Source organism: Zootoca vivipara, chromosome 13, assembly GCF_965207765.1.
Source record: "Zootoca vivipara chromosome 13, rZooViv2.hap1.1, whole genome shotgun sequence".
Taxonomy (NCBI): domain Eukaryota; kingdom Metazoa; phylum Chordata; class Lepidosauria; order Squamata; family Lacertidae; genus Zootoca; species Zootoca vivipara.
The window spans coordinates 37,541,015-37,562,660 of record NC_142596.1 but is presented as its reverse complement, the minus strand read 5'-3'; the positions used below and the strand labels follow the sequence as shown (position 1 = coordinate 37,562,660).

The window sequence follows — 21,646 nt, the reverse complement described above, 5'->3', positions numbered from 1 at the left end:
TTGAATCCTGAGAAGATGAGTGCTCTTTGGGTGGGTGGCTCTCTGGGAAACAGGCAAACCACCCATTTTGGATGGGATTGCGCTCCGTTTGAAGGAGGAGATGCATAGTTTGAGGGCATTCCTGGATACATCTCCATCACTAGAGGTCCAAGTGTCCTTTGTGGCTTGGAGTGCTTTTTGCCAGCTTTGTCTGTTTTGCCAGCAATGGGTGTTCCTGGACATGGATAGCTTGACATAGATAGTCTTTGTCTTGGTAACCTTGAAGCTGGATTACTTCAATGAGCTCTATATGGGGCTGCCCTTGGTCTTGATTTGGAAGCTCCTGCTGGTGCAGAATGCGGCGGCCAGATTCCTGATGGAGGCATCTAGCCAAGAACATGTGATACAATTGTTAAAACACATGCACTTGGCTGCCCATCTACTACTGAGACAGGTGCAAGGTCCCCTGTATTAATTTACAAAGCCCTGAACTACTTAGGTCCAGATTACCTTATGGACTGCTTAAATCAGGGGTCAGCAAACTTTTTCAGCAGGGGGCCGGTCCACTGTCACTCAGACCTTGTGTGGGGCTGGACTATATTTTGGGGAAAAATTATGAACGAATTCCTATGCCCCACAAATAACCAAGAGATGCATTTTAAATAAAATGACACATTCTACTCATGTAAAAACACGCTGATTACCAGACCGTCAGCGGGCCAGATTTAGAAGGCGATTGGGCCGGATCCGGCCCTCGGGCCTTAGTTTGCCTACCCATGGCTTAAATCCTTCTACCCCAACACAATTGCTGAGATCATCTGCAAGAGCACCCTTAGTTGTTTCCCCAGGTTAGTGAGGTTCATTTGACAGCAACAAGAAATTGAGCTTCTAGTGTCATTACCCCAGGACTGTAGAATGTTCTGCTAATATTCAGAAGTGCCTGTTCAAAACTTTTCTGTGCAGCCAGTTAAGAAAATATCACTTTGTAATAGTTAATTGACCTCAAAAATTTTTATGTACAATTGTTGTAAAATTCTTTTCTGAATAGGAGGACAGGGATAGCTCAATCGGTAGAGCAGCAGCAGACTCTTAATTTCAGGGTCATGGGTTGAAGCCCGATGTTGGGCGAAAGATTCCTGCATTGCAGAGGATTGGACTAGATGATCCCTGAGGTCCCCTCCAACTCTACAATTCTCTATAAATAATTTTATAAATACAATGAGGGAAACAGTAGTAGCAGGGGCAATGGGAGAAAGGTGTACAAAGTTACAGTCGTTTGCAACAGTCTCAGAGCAATGCTGGGCTTGGTTTGTGTCACTGGTACCATTGCTCCTGCCATTCCCTAGCCTACCACATGGAGTGGCACAATCCCCGTGTAACTTTCACCCATGTTCATGAAAATGTATGTTGACTTTTTTCACTACATTTAATTTAAGCTGGGTCATCTAGAGCATGAGCTTTGGCAATGAACAAAGCTGACAACCCCTCCCCTCAGGAGAAAGAAGGGGGGAGAATTGCAACCAATGTAATCCCCTGTACAGTACTACTCACAAAATAAGCTGCTGAGGGAAGAGTCTGTGGAATCGTTGGGGTACCACTGTGGATCATGACTAGGAGAGGCAATCCAGTTCTGCTGGGGGCTGCAGGAAGGGGATGGAAGACTTTTCGAGCCGTCGCTGCCATTCAGCTTTGCTGGGGACAGAGGAACATTCTCGCCTATTAAAAGAAAGTGACCAATTCAGTATGACAAACAGCTGGAGGCTGCATCCTTAAGGAGGCGTGGGCACTGCACACAGATATGACTTCCTTCCTGACTTAATCCAAACAAATGCTTGATGTGGGCCACATAGGATACAAGATGTCCAAATTATCCCCTCCCAACCATAGCTGAGCAACAACAATGGTCAACACAATTCCCTACTGCAGAACTTACAAAAACTTGTCCCTTGATTTGCCTGGCTTTGAATCTAAATGGGGCAATAGTGAGAGGCCCAATTTTAAGAGGCCTAAACAAGTGCTATTCTCATTGACTCAGGGAGGATTCAAAGGAAATACTTCCATGTCAAAATTAAGATGGAATTCTGTCAAGAACATCTGCTGAGTTAAATCCAAAGCATCAAAAAACAGCTCTGCCAGAGACACAGAAGTATGTGTAAAAATGCACAGCCGACTTTCAAGAGAACATTGCTCTACTAAAAATCCTGACAGAATCAGAGCTGTAGCAAATTTTTTTGGATGCTTAGCCACTGATTAGCTATTTAGATTAATTTCATCTCTTACCATATTGACCAGAGCTGATGGCTATTTCAATGATAGAGTCACTGATCTGAGTAGCAGGTTCTCCTTGAGACAGAACATCCTCAGGGGGTCCAGGAAGAGAGATATCCAATAAAGCAGAGACATTGGGAGGAGACAAATGGGTACCGGAAGCATCAGATGAGGGAAGCGGAGGAGTGGCGAGACCATTCTGGAGAGAGGTTTTCGGCAGCTCTGGTAGAGAAAGGACAGGTGCTCCCTGTGGCAGCAAGCAGATATAATAATATTCCTAAGTCATTATTTGTATACATTTTCTGAAATGGTTGCACTGCTACATTGCTTTTAAAGGCATAGGAATCAATCAAACTAGAAGTTAGCAACTCTGCCTATATTTCTTTGAACACAGAAACTTCCTAAGATTGAAGGATAGAATTGGTCCACCTTACTTAGCACCGTCTACCTGCAGATGCCAGGGACTGAACCTGGGGTCTTCTGCATGCGATGTGTGGGGCCAACCAATGAGCTATTTTCATGGTAAACTGCCCATCTATGCCCCTCTTTCCAATCTGGCAAACATATTGTCACTATCACTTCTGATTTTACAGATGGGAAAACTGATACCTACGGATCAGAAAGCCACACAAAACGGGGGCCAGGGCAACAAAAAGTGAACATTGCCAACAAAACTCTTGATGGTGGTGGTTATGGTGGAAATCAGATCTCCCAGAACTCTTGGCTGGTTGGCTAGAACAAGCTGAGAAAGAGACATAAGAGATGGCTGTTTGGCTCCCTTTGAATCCAAATCCAATGCTGTGCTTCTCTAGGAAGCAAGTCCCTCTTGAGATGTGAATGCTGGAAATCTCACCACTGTAGACTCAGGTTATATATGTGTGTAAATAAAACCATGTACAGTATCATAAAGACACCATAGCTTCCACTGTGCCTTATTCTGAGTTAAGTGCCAAGACCCCTGGAATCTCACACTGCTAGAGTTATTGCAGCTAGTGCTGCAGCAGTCACTATGCTTATCACCTATATACGAGCTCTGCATAACATGACATACCTTTGGGTATCATTGTTTACATTCTCCATCACTACCACCCTGCATGTGTATGTGTATATATGCATACGTACGTGTGTGTGTGTGTACATATGTACATACATACATACATGTAGTGAGAGCACTTAAATCAAACAAATATGTTTCTAAAGCATATTGAAAGCAGAAAGGAAATCATGTTTGGGATTAAAACAAGTGTCCCAATGGCTATCAAAGTTTTGTGCTGCCCTTCTATAACTGCCTGCAAGGATTTCCAAGTATACATAGGAAGGTGGATTGGAATGAGCCATCTGCCTGGCTGTTTCATGTCCCTGTCCTTCTATAAGAGAACAAAGGGACAGCATTCAGAAACAAAGTTCCTTATTGCGAAGTGTGGAACTGAGCAGGAGGCAGGTCAGTGGATGCCAGGCTGACGCGTCTCCAATTTTTGACTGCAATAGCTTCCACAATGACAATTCATATTCAGGAAAACATTGTGATGGACTGTGTCATTGCCTACGTCGTTGCTAAAGAGAAAGTGGGACTGAAACTTAAGCATGTCATTACAGCTATTGCTATAAAGATTGTAAATAGTGCCACCATGATGCATTTATGACTGGTCAAGCAATAAATCACTTTACTGAGTTGTACAGCGTCTGTGAGTGTTTCATCTCAATGTGCAGCTTCAATTTCTGACCACTGCTTCCCAGAAACTCTGCTAAATGGACAAAAGCGTCTAACGAGGTGCCTACATACAAGTATTCTCATGCAGTGAAAGTGTAATGGACTGTGACCTTTAATAAACATACTCCAGGAAGCTCAACTCTGGGTTTCACACAAAGCATTAATATGCAGCAGAAAAGAAAAAAAGTGTTTGTCAACCTGAAGGTCAAGTAGTTGTCAGTCGAAAAGCTTGTATTTTACCTGGAAGCCATCCGGGATTGCCTCCTGCTCAGAGCGTGGTGGTAGGCCAAGAAATGGAACCTGACACTCGCTGCTTGAGCCCTGGAAAGTGCAACCAAGAATGACCAAATCAGACTTTCAGGGGATGGAGAATACATATTTAACAAGGGCAGGCTGTAATGTGCCTGTTCCACTGCTCTCATAGCGTCTAGATTTATTCAGTTCCTGCCCCAGCAAAATCCACCTTGCCAAAGAAATCCAAATTCAGAATTTAGATTTGCTGAAACAGTTTTACGTATCATTTGTAACACGCTCACCCCATGAGGATTTTCCCACCAGAATTTTAGAACATGCTTGGAAAACCCAAGATACTCGATGGCATGGAAGGAATACATGGTTTGCAGGAGGGTTGGGGAACCTTTTTGGCTCCATGGGCCAAATCCTTATCAGGATTGTCCTTAATGGCCAAATCTGACAGGTACACAGGCCAGCCACTCATAACCTGATGTCGCAAAGATGTCAGGCGCTGCTGAAGGAAGCGGTTTGCAAGCTGAACTGAGCAGGACAAGTGGAGTGAAATTCTGCTCAGTTGACTGTGTGTGCCTGTTGGGAACAGGCACGTGCAGTTAACACAGGATTTAATCCAGCCCATCAGATGGCATCATGGCCATGAGCCCTAGTCAGTATGGTCAATGGTCAGGGATGATGGGAGCTGTAGTCAAACATCATCCAGAGGGCTACAGGTTCCCCAGAGGGGCAACGTGTTGTTGACTAGGAATGTACACAATGAAGGTATCTGTGTACTACAGATGACCCTAAGCTACTTGACAAATATTGTCCAGTTGAAAATGCCCTCTTTCTGGGCAAGGTACTTTGGAGGGTAATGAGAGTTTAGCTGCACATTCTTGGAGGAAACTTATTATCTTGACCCATTTCACCCTGGGTTCAGGTCTTTCCTGACCCCTAAACTTGAGGTTTTTTGTACTTCTCTTGTTATTATTTTATTGTTCCTATACCATATATATGTTATGTTTTATATCATGCAGCATTTTATTTTGTGTACTGCTCATGCTTTTTGTTGTTGTAAATGCTGAACAGTCTAGAAAATTATATAATAAAGCAGTAAGAGGAGGGAATGAAATGCTGAATTTCACACTTTGGTTTTACATAAGCACCTGACTGCAGGTCCAAGGGAGGGAGAAAATAATAGACAAGCCATCACAGCGATGTTGGGTGATATTGCAGGGCTTTTGGCCATGTTAGTCTATCATGCACATTGTAAGGTTCTATCCAGCAGTAGCCTAGAATCAGTTCTACAAGAATTAAACCTTTGTAGGCCTTAACAGAAAAGAATACTGACCGCAACGATGGAGCCTCCATTGTGATGTACTGCTGTTGAATCTTGCCCTGAAACCACCGTGGTCACTGCATCCGGTGACAGTGGCGATACACCCGAAAGGCCTTCAGTATCCAGAACAGGCAAAGGACTGCCAGGAATAATACCGGCACTTTGGGCTGCTAAGTCTATAGCACCTTTGAACAAAGAACGGAAAGCTAAGAGAAGTCTTCTTTCAGCAATCCACGAAGTCAAACTGCTGTCTTATACATGGGCAATAGGTCTTAACAGCTTTTTTTTAAATAGAAAAAACCTTTATTGATTTACACAATTAAAAGCAGTAACAGATAACAAACATTACATTTATATAATCTAAACATAATATCATCACAAAAAGTGATAGAATTTGCAAGAAAGAAGAAAAGAAAAAAAAGAAAAAGAGAAGAAAAGAAAAAGAAGAAAGAAGAAAAAGAAAAAAGTAAATAAAGTAAAATAAAAAGAAAGTAAAAAAAAGAAAAAGAGTTTTTTAAAAGAAAGAAAAAAAAAGGATGAGATGCGGACATTACCTAATGTCCAATAAGGTAAGTCACAACTTCCACCGCTTCTTCGTACAGTTACATTCGTAATATGTAGCCTGTCTTTTTGTAAATATCATAATTGTATCAAATAATCAGTTAAAAAAACCATCTAGTTCCAGATATCCGACAAGATCATTCAAGGCACAACCAAATTTTTGTCCCCTTGCCATATTTCCCCAAATACTCGTTTAAACATTCCCATTGTTTTCTAACTTTGTTTTTGGGTTTTTGATGAATTATATCCGTTAGTTTAGCCAGCTCTAAATACTCACACACTTTATCAACCCATTGTCCAGGTCTTAACAGCTTTTCTGTAGGAGTTGATATGTGCCAAAGTTATTTTTAGTAGTTATTTCTGAGAATGAATTAATAATATATATCACCAATTCAGCGCCTTTTATCTCAATTTTTCAGTTCAACATATAGGAGCAAAAATTTCAGTGTTCCCTTTGGTTTTCAACTTGATATATCTTGCAGGTAATTATGCCTTTGGTCCTATGAGTTCTGAGGTCTGTACTGGTATGAATTCCAGCAGCTTGAAAGGAGTGTTATTAAATTTAAATGATATAGTCTTATCCACTATCATCTAGGGAGGCATCTCCTATGAGAATGAATATGAATGTACTATATTCAATAACTATGTAGCAAGCAAGGAAAGCAATCCAGTGGTACATTGTTGTGTGTGGTTGCGCTATAAAATCTGGAGCCATCATCCACACCTCTGCCATCTAAATGCCTCTTCAAACAAACAAACAAAAAAAATCAGATGGCCCCATCTGCACTAGACATTTAAAGCAGTATCGTTCCACTTCCTATGGCTGTTCCACTTCTCCCCAAAGAATCCTGGGAATGGCATTTGTTAAGGGAGTTGAGAGTTGTTAGGAGACCCCTATGCCCCTTCTAAGAGCTACAGTTCTCAAGAGTTCCCTGGAAAGATGGATTGGTTATTGAACCACTCTGTGAATTGTAGTTCTGCGAGAGGATTAAAAAGTTGTGTGTATCAACTTGGTTTTACTCAGAGTAAACCCATGGAAATTAATGGACCCAAGTTAGCAATTTCCTATATTTTCAATGGGTCTAATCCAAGGAGAACTAGCAAGTGGTACCTCTACTTACGAATAACTCTACTTACGAATGTTTCTACTTACGAATGGAGCTCCGTCCGCCATCTTGGATGCGGTTTAGATAGGATTTTTTCTACTTACGAATTTTTAGATAGGGTTGCTTCTACTTACGAATTTCTTCTCCCAATGCATTCCTATGGGATTCGACTTACAATTTTTTTCGACTTACAAACGTGCGTTCGGAACGCATTAAATTCGTAAGTAGAGCTACCACTGTACTGGATACAACCCAATGACCCGGTTGCTAGAAGGCTATTGTTGCGGCTCAGCCTCTGGGGCAAGGCACTCCTGCTTCTGCTAGATGAAAACATCCCCGTTCTAGTTGAAAATCTAAACTTGTACTTATTGAGTGCAACAGGAAATCAGAGAAGGGGAGAGAAGACAAAATTCATGGCTGTAAAATGATTAAGAGTAGTTGCTTCTGTCATTATAGCTACCATAACATTCCTGCTAAACCTGCCCTCCCCGAACCACCGCCTTCCAAGGAGAAACCTACTGGACAGGTGGTTGGTGGCTTGAGCTGGAAGAACCTTGGGAACAATGGGACGTGACACAGCTGCTTTCGTAAGTGGCCGAAAAGATCCTCTTCCTAAAAACAAAGTGAGAGCATGATTGTTTTTAAAAGGTGGGGGACATTGTTGTAGACAGCCAAAGAGCTACGCCCCTCCTTATGGCCAGTTCTCATTCTCTCCCCAGTGGGACATACAGAAGACGGGGCCATTTACTGCAAATGGCACCTACAATAATCATAGAATTGTAGAACTGGAAGGGACCCCGAGAGTCATCAATTCCAACGCCCTGCAATGCAGGAATCTCAACTGAAGCATCCATGGCAGGTGGCCATCCAACTTCTGCTCAACAACCTCCAGCAAAGGAGAGTCCACAACAAAGTGTCATGACTACTGTCAAAGCAAATCCAGCTGCCATTTCAATGTTTTTACTGACAATATTGTCCTGCATAAGAGGAAGAACTCTGTGAAATTAAGTGGAACTATAGGCAAGAAATGAGAGGAACACAAGCTTACGCCCTCAAAATATTAAAGTCTTGTCTTGACACACTTCCCAGGGGTGTTAATGGTGCAGAATTTGCTCAGAAACAGGATCCCATGGGGCGTACTTCCCTGCAAGTGTGCTTACTATTCTAGGTTCCTCAGAGAGGAGGTTGCATTCACATGCAGCAGCAAGTAAAATAGTGTCCTACTTCGCAGGGCTGTTGGGGTGGTAAAACACAGAAAGGGGTGTAAAATACTCCATGGGTAGAAGGGTTCATTGGTGGGAAGGGAGGGACTGGAACTAGTGGAAGAGTATTTCACTAGTCTTTCATAGAGTAAACTGAACACCCTGTTTGGAGCATGTACACAGTTGAAGCTCACCTGTTGCAGAAGAGTTTGATAAGATGGAGAAGGAACAGACGTGCTGGGAGGAATTTCCAGATGGCCTGGGAAGCAGCGTTCTCTGAAAAAGGAAAGGCAAGATGCCTTTAAAAAGAACAACTAGGAAATGCAGCACTGGCAACTTACCATGAATGATCCTCTGCTGCTCATGCAGGCAACATTTTAGGATCCTAGACCATGTTTCCCTATATCTCCTGGGTTGGGGTGGGGCTAGGACAGGTATCCTGGATATCTCCCACATGACCACAGGGAAAATAGATGTTTTCCATATGGTACATTTATGATGCTTCAGGGGTGCTACCAACATTAAATTTTTCCATCACACACTAGACTAGGGATAGTGCTCTGCCCACTTTTGCCTCTGGTCTCACTCACCACTGGCATGTAGTCTGTGCATGGCTGCCCAAAAGGGAATGGGGCTCTTGGGTGGGAAAAAGGTTCCTCATTCTTGCACTAGAGGATGGTCAAAGATGCATGCCTTTACGATGTCAGAATCAAACACCAGCAATGAGTTCTGAGAAGATTCAGGTCTCCCACACTGACCCATCTGACATGATAAAGAAATGCCTTTCTCTGGCTTCCCAACATTTCACTGCAAGTATTCACATGAGTCCCATTTGAAACACATTCTGAAACAGCTAGCACTAGTTGAGAGTCTCTGGCAATGTTTGCACAATAAAAAGCAGACCATTGCATAGGAGGAAATACGTAGTAGGAACTGTCCATGTGGATGGAGAGAAAAGAAAAAAGGTCATATGAAAACTACTAGATGAAGCTACTCGACATGTAAGAGATACATTTCAATTAGTCTTTCCTCTGACCTGTACTACCAGTGGTTTTCGCAGATGTCTGTTATGCAGTTTCCTCGGCTTTGGCAAGAAGAAATCAGATTGCATCTGAAGAGAAACAAAGGGAACTTGTAACACACATCATTTTGCTCATCAGGCATGAGCCTTGAGGCTTTGTTAGCCACCTAAAAAGTGCAGCCTAGATTGGCAAGGATACGTTGTGTTAATGCACCTTCTCTTTACTCTTGAACACCTGCTTCCCCATGGCTCTCCCCCCCCCCCATCCTAGGCAGGTAATCTAGGGAACGGAAGTTCAGGTTGAAGGTGCCTGAAGCAAAGGCAGCAGACAGTGCAGACCCTGTTGCTGCACATGAGGCAGGGCAGAACTCTAAGGTAGTGGTGGCTCCCCACACCAGAGGCAGCTCATTGAAAGCTGAATGCTTCTGCCTGTGGAGTATGTAGGAGGACTTGAGCATTTCAGCCCCATTTATAAAGAAACAGTGAAGCAAGAGAGCACCATCGAATGGGTTAGTCCCCTTCTAGGCTGAAACATGCATTGTGTCCCTACAACCAAGCTTTTTACCAAACACAGATCAGCCTAACTCTAGGGCCTTCTAAAACAGATTAGGAAGGTAAAGCATTTCCAGAATCGAAATGCTGTAGAACAGGGTGACTTGGTTTGTGGCATGGAATAAATTCTCTCTTGATCTGCAAGTTTTGGGGGCAGCTGTATTTATTCCTTATGAGCACATTGATCACATCTGCACACCTTACAGTTCAACATACATCGTAATAAATAAATAAAACTTACACTGATTGTATCCAAGCGCTGCCGGAAGGATAGCTCTGCTTCTTTACTTTGCAAGAAAAGCTTTCCATGCCTGCTGTTGGGTGGGAGAGTTGTGGGAACAGCAAAGAGGCCACCATCTGCATCTGCACTCGTGGAACCTGAAGGACCAGCCACCAAGAGAGGTCCAGAGTGATTTCTCAAACCTGGTAGGGTCAATAAAAATACAAGCACTCATGGGAATTAGTCAAGTGCAATTTCCAATTAGAAATCTTTGGAGGCAAAGAATGCTTGCATCAGTCCACATTTGTTGTTAGGGAGGGTGAGTCAAATTAATCAGAAACTGAGTAGCCTTATCATGGCGTTTCATGGAACAAACAGCTGAGGAATCACAGAACTGCAGAGTTGGAAAGGACCCCCTGCGCAAAACTCCCACCACACTATTCCTACCTCATCTCAGAGATAAAATCAGTTGTCTTCCTTCAAAGTACAGACCTACAGCTCAACGGATACACAGGGGCTATTGGGATCCCTGTGGACTTATGCTTTTTTCCTGTTCCAACATAGCAGCACTGTATTATGAAAATAATGGGCCAGGTCACCGAGACGAGCCCCTTTATAACTAATGATTTTAAAGTGAAATATAAATAGACTGCAGCCGTATTGTATAATGAAAATCATGGGCCCTAAGCTAGGGCCTTGTTAGGCTGGTAATCTGTCCTTGGTCAAAATAGCCTCTATGTCCATCAACATCAGAAAAAACAAGTCAAGCAAGCACAGCTTCAAGTACAGACATTCTCAACTACTCTGCAATTTTTCTGCAGAAAAATCCCCAGAAGCTTAACAAGGTTCCTCAAACAGAGATCAGTAAAAGCAGAGAAGCTTTCCTGAAAGACAACTTGTCCAGTTTTTCCGATATTCATGTATCATGAGCAGCAGCAGGGTATGGGGCCAGAATGCTTTCTATGTTTATGCAGGACAACAGCCAAGCCCACCTAAACCTGTACCCTGTGTGAAGTGAGCATGCAGCCGAGAACATTTCTGGAGTCCTCTGCAAACAGAGAGATTCTGTGACAGATGTGTCAGGACTCCCTGGCAGACCAGCGCTTTCCTGAATGGTAGGTATGTTTAAAACTAATGCTGTGTCTTAGGGCTACACAGAACAAGTTCATCTCAACAACTGACTCACCTGAGGAACTGGAAGTGATGCTAGGGGAAAAGGTTTTCTTGTGAAGGGCAGGCTGATTGCGCGCGCACCCTGGACTCCGGGTGCTGACGGCAATAACCTTGCCAGGAGGAGTCAGAGAATGCTCGTCTTGAGTGGGCTTTATGGGAGATGTTGCAACAGAGTTCATTTCAGGGATCTGAAAAGAAAGGGAAAATGGTTGAATCCTAACAGCTGCATGCTGGAAGAAAGTGGGGGGAGATATGGGAAGTGTGTCTATGCAAGCTTTGTGTTATCATCGGGGTGGGGAACATGTGGTCTTGTGGATGTTGTTGGATTCCAGCTCCCATCAGCAAGGAGACAGCATTCCCCATGGTCAGGGATGATGGACACTGCAATCCAGCAACATCAAGAAGACCCACCGCTCCTTTTCACTTTATCCTACCTGTACAGTTTCTGGAAATTTTGAAAACATGGTCAAGAGGGCAGGGATCTTTGGGGGGGGCAGGGGGGAGGAGACAGAATTTGCGGGGGGAACAAAAACAGACAATGATTCTTTTTCACACTCTTTACAGATTGAAAACCACTTTGTTATTTTAGGAACATAAAATGTGTTGTGCATAATTTGGGTTGCCATAAAATTACCACATTTGGTATATCAGAAGTACAGTTTTTATTTAGACAATAATTACAGTTTAAATTTTCTTTGCAAAATGGAGCTAATTCTGCAAATGGAGCTAATTCTGCTGCACTATACGCGACTTAGCATCTGTTGGGGTTTGTCAGTTTATGAGGATGAGGAGCTAAGAAACAATAAAAACATAAGTAGCCATTAATACTATAGTAGAAAAAGTTATGTATTCTGAAAATTTTATCTCCTCCACTCCTGTGTCAAGCAAGCATAAAGCACTCATTCCTATATTCTCTTTCATAGTCTTGCAGAGGACATTTCCCAGCGTCCTATGGCTGCTGGAGGGCAATGGTAGAGGTCCCTCCAATGGAGGGACAGTGCAATGGAACTTCCAGGCCCTCCATGTTCCCTTGCTGAGTGACTTTATTGCAGAATATGGCCTGCTAGTCCCTTTGTTGGGCACAGAGCTGGGCTCCCTTTCCCAAGCTGTTAGCTGGCTGGCAGCAGAGAGATACAGTGGGGTTGGAAGGGTGGATGTGGTCTCCTCCTTCTCTAAAGCACCCTGAAGGCAGTCAAAAGAGGAAACAGAACACCAGATGAGGGGCAGGAGGCCGTATGACTCAGAGCTCCACAGAACTATGGGCACTACCACAATGGAAAGTACTCTAAAAACCACTCTTAATTTTTGCTATGAGGCTTAATGTCTATAAGCTACTCCCAAAAAGTAGCTGAAGAGCAGCAGTTACCCTGCTGTTCTCTATAAGGCGGAAATAAAATACGGGAAGGTCTCTCCAATACCCCCTTACCCCTTGCCTTCTTCCTGAAGTTAACCTCTTTGTGCCTTTTTGAGGACCAAAAACTGTGCAAACTGGAAGACGGTGGTTCTTAGCATCAATGCAAATTATACTTACTGGTTTGGGGTTAACTTCAGTGGAGATGAGTTTTAAGAGGCAGTTGAGGAGTTTCTGTTTGTGACAGGTGGCTGGTGGAGAAACAGATTTAGGTTCAGGCATCTGCTCCCCAGGATCCTGGGTTTCCGGCCCCAAGACAGACAGCCAATCGTACTCTAGCTGTAGCTTGTTCGGTTTGCCCATCATGAGGTAGACTTCAGCCAAGGTAAGGCTCTCGGAGGTCCGCAGGCTCCATCCCTCCTCTCTGACCTGTTGCACAAGGCGGCTTGGGTCATCCTTGAGAGACTTTGCAACCAATTGTCCCTGAGGTGGCGGTGGCGGCGGCAGTGAGGTGCTGGGCTTCTCCTGAGAGTCCTCCATTACTACGTCCGATAGCTCCTTAGCACACATTTCTGTTTGTGGTCCGCAGCACTGGAGGGCCTGAGTTTCAGTTCTGGATGGGCCGCAGCTGGGCAATGCCACCCCACCTCTTGCCAGCTGTGCGGGACTGAGGCTGCCAGCCTCTGTGCTCCCAGACGAGAGCCTCCCGGGAGGGGAGTGCCCTGCCAAGGCAAAATCTTTCCCATTCAGTCTATCTGTGCAAAGACACTTCTCTGGGACAATAAGGTCCTGGCAAGATTTCATGTACCGAGGAAATGGGTCAAGCAGAGAGAGCTCCTCCAAATCAGGGGGGATGCTGCCGCAGTCACAGTTTGCACTGCCGGGAGATGACCCAGTCGCCAGTGCAATGGCTGGTGCCTCCCTACCCTCAGCACAATGGGTTGTGGCAACCGGCTTTTCAAGACTCCCACTCAGATCTTGAAGCCCAGAAAGTGGCTTATCAAGACTATGTGCAACACTGAGACACAGGGGTGCTCCTTCGGCAAGCCCAGCCTCTGAGGAGCAGTCCTCAGCGTTTGCAGTTGCCTCAAATGTGGACTGAGTGTTTCTACTTGCTTCTGTAGTGCTCTCGGCCCTGGTCCCACCCTTGCCTTCTGTTCCCCGAGGGTATTTCACCTGCCCTCTGGCTGTCCCCTGACCGCTCTGTATGCCTAGAATTTGGGCAGGTGGCAGCAAGAGGGAGTCTTTTGTATTCTGCTTGCATCGGCCAGATTCCTGCCAATGCACTGTACAGAAAGCTTTGGAGTGTACAACCCTGGCAACCCCAGGGAGGGGTGTAAGCGTACAGTTCTCTCCTGGGAAGAGATGGAGCATCACTTTCTCTTCCGAATAGCTGCCACTTGCTTCAGAATCCCTGGAGTCTTGTAGTTGCCTTTCTGCTAGTGTTTTACGCTAAATACAGGACATTAAGGAACACAGCAACACTTAAAAGAGGAGAGAAAGTCTCCCTACAGTCCACATACCCAAGAGGGGAAGAAGTATTTTATAACATAGGCAGGAAACCTTTTTCAGCTAAAGAGCCACGTTTCCCTCCATGGAGGACAAAAGCAAGCATAATAAGAAATGTGTGATACAGTAGCCTACATTCTATCCACAGAAAGCCCCGAGATTTCTCCCCAACACACATACACCAACCCCACACCTCTCCACCCACCATCTAGGTAAGTAGGAAGCATTATCACAGTTCAGTGATACATTCCAGCCAGGGAAGAGTGCTAAGGAAGGGTGCAGAGCAAGGATGGTGAGGGGAAGAGTCCTACCTGGGGAAGAGTCCTACTAATAGAGGGTCTCAAAGGCCTGGGATCCTGCACCCTGTCTTATAAAGGTGAACATACAGTAAGGGTCTAATGAACAATAATGGCTTTCAAGAACTTGAAGGCTAGTTATGTCGAGCGCTGTCCCCAGAAATCAAAAAGCAAAACAAATTTCTGAGCAAGAAAAAGGATACAATGCGCACCTCATGGAGAGCCCATTTCTGTTTCAGGAACTCAATGAGGCTAGATACCTTACGATGCAACTCTACGATCATCCTGGCAAGCCATGGAAGACAAAAAAATACAGAGGAGTCAGCAAATGATGTCCCACTAACAATGTAGTATAGAAGTCACAGTACAAGCGAAGTAAAGCACACACTCCCTCTCTCTGCAGGTGGGTATGTACTCCCTAATTTCCAATTCATTGGAGCAAGGGGAAAAGAATACCACCTACATTCCCATCACAGATACCGGTTGACTATGAATGTACAGATGCTCCCCACTTTTCTCCTTTCCTACTGTGAGAACATCAAGCCACCATTCCTGGCTTAGTGTTATATCCGTACAGTATTGGGGATCATGCTTTGCTTTGCTCCAAACAATCCTTGATGAGGCTAGACAGGTTTTGTTCTTAGTGTTGGTCTGTCTGGAGCAAAAGTAACTATGATCCCCAGGTTCGCATGCAATGCAATGCCAGGGATTGTGAAAGGGGAGGAGCAAAGCAGAAGTGATCTCCACATTCACGATAAACCATTAACTATGGTTTGCTGTGATGTGCGAAGGCAGGCTCTGTTCGCATTAATGAACAAATCACCGTATACAAAACAGTAACATAGGTATCCAGGAGATGGGAATCACTTGTGTTGGGGTGGGGGGTTGGGGAGGTTTGCTAGCAGTGGCTAAAGTAGTCTATAGGCTGTGCCAATGATATTCAAAATTCAGCTCTCAAGCTTTAGTTATGCACAACACCCACCCACACCCAAGCTTTTATTAGTTACTTCTGAAATTGACCTTTGGATCCAAGTTTGCTACCATCCCAACCCTCCCCTCTTGCTTTAGAATACCTGAGACGTGGATTCTGGGCCAGGCTCTGCACACGGGCCCATGCATGATTATTCCGTGGCTGCAGCTCCACGGGGACCTTCAGTGGAAGACGCACTGGCTTCTGATCCTCCTCATCACTAATGCCTGAGGGAAGAAGCAGTGAAAATCCCTGAATTATTCCCACAAATAAGAGGTGGCTATCCTATCACCTGACATTCACCAGAGCGCGTAGGAAATTATCCATGAGAGTATTCTTGGGATGAGGAGTGGGGAGATGATTTTCTAACAGAAACACTAGTAATAAAAAAAGTTTTTAGTAGTACATTAACTAAAACTGCATAACTAGTAAGAGAAAACCTTTGACCCTTTCATCCATGACTCAAGTAATATTTCTGCCTTGACACCAAGCAGTGCATCAATACAATTCTACCATCTTCTCAAAATGCCAGTGGAGAGCTCATTGAAACACAACAATACTTCTTCTTAACGCCACAGGAATAATAATTCTGCTTGGGCTGCCACTCCATATACCTGGAGTACTGGATTAGTTTTTCACATAAGGTGCTTCTGCTGTCGCACCCAAGCTGAAGTTATCAGCAAAATATACTGCACAATCTGAGCTGTACAGAGTGTGAGGCCACCCACAGCCTCAGAAACAATACTGGTATCATAATGAAGAAGGCAGACAAAAGAGGAGTGGTCGTTATCATCAACAAAATGGACTACATAAAGGAGGCTGAGAAACATCAATATCATGTTTTACACAATGGAGTTTTATTAGACGTATTAATAAAGTCACTTTCCTAAACCAATTCTATTGTCACCGAAGACCAGTTTGTATAACCAAACAGGCATTTGTGGATCCATATGCAAAAACAATGCAGGATTCCTCACAAAGCTCAAAGCCCATTTGTTGTCACCTCTCAAGCCACTTATGAAAGCATAAGTGTATGTAGAAACTAGGAATCACACCCTTCTCACACCTCAAGGAGTCACATGACCCCTAGAGCATGCACCAAACCCTGCATGGGTCCACTCAAGTCACAATTATTATTATTATTTATTGACTTTATATACCACCCTATACCCAGAGATCTCAGGGCAGTTCAATACACATTTTGCTTTGTGAGTTGACCAGGAGAGACAGTTGGGTCTCTCCAGTGTTCGAAACTCCCTTTGTTCTAGGCGCATTTTGCGACAGGGAATTTCATTAGCGCAAGCTGTTTCTGAGCTCTGGGTGCAGTATTGCGCCTAAGATTTCCGGTTAAAACTGCAAAGTGGAAGGAAAGGAGGACTTTTTTCTGCCTCCTCACTTCCAGCTACTCTCTGAAGACTGGAGAAAGAGACCCTCTTAACACTCTTACAGGGGTTGGCAGGGGAAGAACTAGACCACGTGAAAAATGAGCATAATATTTTAGCTGCAGTTCATTCATTTTCAGCTTTGTATTCTCGTTATAAAAAAGTGCGCCTAGACATTCCGTTGTTGTGCCCATAACCTAGGTTTAAGTTGTCATTTAGCTACTAGCCTTTATATATCAGTTTCTAACACTGGGTCTCTCCCTTGGTGATCTGTTTCAACCTTCTTTTCCTCCCAGAGCCTCTTACATACCATCTGGATCACAGAGTTTCTTCAGAGCCCTGCACATTGGGGCTTTGATGCGAAGATTCCTCCCTTTGTAGCGTACAGTTGTAGCCCTAGAAATGTTTAAAGAATGAGACAATTGAGGGCACCAGAAGCATGCACGGCAACTCTGAATGTGACTTGAATACTTGTTTTGGGGAGATTTACTGAGGAATCACACTATCTGGGCCACAGAAAACGCCACAGTAACCTACAGAACACTGTAGTCAGTGACAATACTTTTCTTCACCTTGTCACCAATTACCAGTGTCCACTAATCTGATTCAGCATATCGGGACATTGTGAAACCCATATGGCATCTGTGCTGATCCTTCAGAGAACACAATTAGTGCTTGCAGAGAGTACTCTTTCAAATGCCATGCAGAACAATGTTGCAACATGGTGAGCAGCAGAAATAGAAGCTGTACTTCATGCTGCATCCAACTAAGGATGTGGGTGGGAGATTCAACTCACTACAGATGGAGCGATCCAACCATGTGGCACCAGTGAGCTTTCTTTTACTGTGATATCTTGTTCTTAGCACAGTATGGTTGCTTGGGGGCTATTCTTCTCCTGCTGTTTGTGGAGCATGAAGGCTGCACTATTAACAATCTGAGCAAGAAAAAATGCCTATACATATCAGAGTGAGAAGGGCAGGCAAGGAAATCACCACTAGTCTACTCCAGCTAGACTGCCCTCCTCACCACCACTGGGCTAACTATCATCAACTGCCCTTGGGGAAAGATCCCAGGAGGAGAGGGAAGCAGGCAAACAATGCCACGAACCCACTCCTTCTCCAGTTGAATTGCCCTCTCCAATAAGGCTATCTCTCACCAGCTGCTCTGTGAGAAAGACCCCAATAACTTGTAATGTGTCTATCTAGTGTGTTTATACATATACATATACAAGTGTGTGCTTTAAATCTGCAATTATGTTAAGGCACCTTTGAAGGACTTATAACCTTTCTTTCAGGATACAAGACAATGTAACACTTTTATTGTTCTTCATTAAGTGAAAATAGCATCTCAAGTTTAGCATAGAGATTTCTTCTGAACTGTAGTTTCAGAAGGTCAAAGCAACAGCTGTAAACTCTTTAAAACTAGTCAGTTCTCCCTGCTCTTATAAAGCAATTTTATAACACACCTAAAGTAGTAAAATCATTTCCTTTGAGGAGCAGTGGAGAACTTGTAGTCCTCCAGATGCTGTTGGTCTACAATTTCCATCATTCCCACACATTAATCTTTCTGGCTAAGGCTGATGTGAGCTGGAGTCAAACAACATTGGGAGGACCACGGAGTCCCCTTCGTGCCTTAGAGCTCTGGAATGGAATAATAACAACAACTGTGTGTACTATTGTGCTTTTCAGGCAGGACATGCTCAGAGTAGCTTCACAACCTGAGATAATAATGCACTTCAAAAGCTAGACATTGTATAGTGATAATGTTAAAAAGCAAAGAAAAAACATACCCAACTTGAATAAGCTCATTGAGTTTAGCTGCATTTTTGTCATCCATACCTTTAAATACAAAACAAAAACAGATCAAGCAGGTCATTTTGACTAACATCTAACAAAGAGTTTTTTGAAGCTACTCTAAAGAATGTATACACACACATACATGTACATCAAAACAGTAAAATGTGTTTTTTTAAAGAACTACAAACATAATATTCCTATCATCCCGCAGAGCTCTGAAAAAGACTCTTTGAATAATAATTCATTTCTTAAAAAGCATTTCCTCTTCTGTAAGTGAGAGGAAGGTGGTCTGAAAGATGGAGTAATGATTAGCAAGGAGAAAGGGGAAATGGTGTGTTGATATATGCATAAAGGTGAAAGGAAAGAGTTGGAGACTGGAAGGGAGATAGAAGGGGATCACAAAGGATAAAGAGTCAGGCATTTACCAATACAAACGCTATAATTTCCCAAGTGAGGCTGGCTCCACTTGCTGTGTTTGGACATGAACCATGGTTTACTGAGACAGGAACAAGCCTAGGTTTATGCACTCCTAACACCTCCTTTAGTATAGCTGTAATGAAAATAGATGCTTTTGCTCCCAATTTCAATTGATCAGTTACATGTCATGACTGAACCTTAAAGCAGGGGTCAGCAACCTTTTTCAGCTGTGGGCCGGTCCACCGTCCCTCAGACCATGTGGTGGGCGTGACTATATTTTTTGCAGGGGAATGAACGAATTCCTATGCCCCACAAATAACTCAGAGATACATTTTAAATAAAAGCACACATTCTACTCATGTAAAAACACGCTGGTTCCCGGTCCGTCCGTGGGCCGGATTGTGAAGGCGATTGGGCCGCATCCGGCCCATGGGCCTTAGGTTGCCTACCCCTGCCTTAAAGAGTCGTTACTTTTAACTATAGTTTTGATCAAAGAAGCCAGCTTTACAAACCATGGTTAAGATTAACCACAGTTTCTTGGGATGACATGACAATCTGTGGTTAATCAAAACAGATAGAAAAAGCTGCTGATCTCCTTGTAGCCCTGCCAAAGGAAGGGGGTAGAAGAATGCACAAGCCCGATGCTCACCTAGACATGTTCCATGATTTATGTCATCTGAACAAAGCCAGTATGCAAAAGCAGCTTTCTTATGTGCACCAAATCTGTTACCAAGGCAGCACAGTATTATGGAAAGCTTGCAGCCTTCACAAGTCTTGTTGCAGGAGAGCCTGCTGACAAAATGTGAATACTTATGAAAGAAAGAAATTAGGAGTTCAGAAAGTCACTGAGCAGGAGACACCAAAGAAACGGTGTGTGCTAGAGGAAGGATTGTTCTCTGCTGTAAGAGAAATGCACACTTTGTATTGCTTTGCTCTGAATATACACCTTTAGATGGATGGCTTGGGCCAAGGGATGAATGCAAGCTTATTATTCTGAACACACAAGAGGGTGTGTGTGTGTGTGTGTGTGTGTGTGTGTGTGTGTGTTGTAATCTGTGTGGTGCAGTGGTTATGGTGTTAGACTAGGATTGGGGAAAGCCAGGTTCAAATCCCCATATAGCCATGAAACTCGGTAGGTGATCTTTTGTCAGACACTACTTTTAGGCTAGCCTAGCTCATCAGCTAGGCAATGAGGATAAAAAGAAGGTGGAGAAAGCCAGTACATGGAAGAGAACGGTATACAGGCAACTCCCCATTTATGTGCATTCAAGGCACGTGCGACCGCGTACGCACGCATTGCTGCAAACCTGGAAGTGGCAGGAAAATGGGCAAAAATGGCCCTAAGAAGAGCACAAATACAGCAAAAATGGTGTGAAAACAACATCTAGCAATCCCACAAGCCTTTGCAAGTGCAATCCCAGGGAGCCTTTGCACCGACCTTTGAGGCCTGTGGAGAGTTTGAGTCCAACAATAACAGGAGGGCCACACATTTCCCACCACTGATTTAACTTTTGATTTGTCCAAAGTAAACTTCATTACCTAAAAGGTTAAACAAGGCAATGATTTTAGCTTCTATGATACACCAGTTAAGTATGGCCAGAGTATATAGAAAAATCAAATAAAAAACAAAAAATTGTATAGCCTAGACAAAAAAATAATCTGTTGCTGACAGAGCTAAACCAAAATGGGATACTCAGAAGGTATTTCATTTTTATATCCCAAATCTGAAGACAGACCATTCCAGGTTTTCAATTGTGAAGGAAGCTGTATCGTACATACATGGCATTCATTATCTTTCTGTTATGCAGGGACAAGCAGATCTGTCACTGTATGTGAATTACACCCAGAAAACAACAGAAGCTTCCTTCTGTATTTCTTTTTGTGTCCTTGCATATTTTATGTTTTACTGTTTTGTACTCTGCATGAAAGAGCAAACTAAAAGATTATGCTCAGAAATCTTCCTCTGAAGCAGTATTGACACACAGAAAAATACTTGAAGAAAGCTATAATGAAAAATAAGGGCACCAGAAACATTCGGGGAGGAGAGTTGGGAAGTAGTCTTCCATGGCAGCACAAAAAAACCCAAACACTTTCTAATTTCATGGCACTAAAATGCTGTGTACTTACAGCCCCCAATCTTCTTCCTTAGCTCCCCATAACAAATTAAGCCATAGAGCTCCAGGGAGGATTTTTTCAGCCCTTGAGAAAACACTGCAAAGAAAGAAAACCACAGGTGTTAAGGGAAAAGACAAACACTATTCACTTAGAGAATGATTAAGCCAGCAAATACTAAACACTCCCTTATCTAAGAATTCTTAGGTCTTGAGACAAACACGTAAATATATATAAAAGTTAACTGGTATAATTGGTATACAGCAACAAGTGTGCTGTAATGTGAAGATCCAATGTATTTTGCAGCTGGATTTTAGGACGGAATGTATTAACGAACAGGTATCACCTTCTCCAGTATTTTAACGACCTGGACAAAAACAAACTTAAAAGGGCTGTCGTAATTACTAGTCTATTCCAGTACCAGATTTCACATTTGAAATCACAAGTTAATGG

General features: G+C 43.5%; 1 protein-coding gene across 3 annotated transcripts in view; it reads right to left on the bottom strand.

The window, feature by feature from the left end:
• The window catches only part of CRAMP1 (cramped chromatin regulator 1), a 42,925-nt gene that overhangs the window by 6,842 nt on the left and 14,437 nt on the right, over positions 1-21,646 (bottom strand). For all 3 annotated transcript variants that reach the window (XM_088657350.1, XM_035131089.3, XM_035131090.3), the window contains 15 exons: positions 21,209-21,292; positions 18,658-18,706; positions 17,179-17,264; positions 15,590-15,713; positions 14,720-14,801; positions 12,892-14,163; positions 11,374-11,548; positions 10,209-10,390; positions 9,431-9,505; positions 8,589-8,670; positions 7,712-7,804; positions 5,538-5,710; positions 4,199-4,279; positions 2,260-2,494; positions 1,531-1,695 (listed from right to left, as the gene is read on the bottom strand). In XM_088657350.1, the coding sequence (XP_088513476.1) occupies positions 1,531-1,695; positions 2,260-2,494; positions 4,199-4,279; positions 5,538-5,710; positions 7,712-7,804; positions 8,589-8,670; positions 9,431-9,505; positions 10,209-10,390; positions 11,374-11,548; positions 12,892-14,163; positions 14,720-14,801; positions 15,590-15,713; positions 17,179-17,264; positions 18,658-18,706; positions 21,209-21,292 (2,958 nt within the window). The remainder of the gene's footprint in view (positions 1-1,530; positions 1,696-2,259; positions 2,495-4,198; positions 4,280-5,537; positions 5,711-7,711; positions 7,805-8,588; positions 8,671-9,430; positions 9,506-10,208; positions 10,391-11,373; positions 11,549-12,891; positions 14,164-14,719; positions 14,802-15,589; positions 15,714-17,178; positions 17,265-18,657; positions 18,707-21,208; positions 21,293-21,646) is intronic.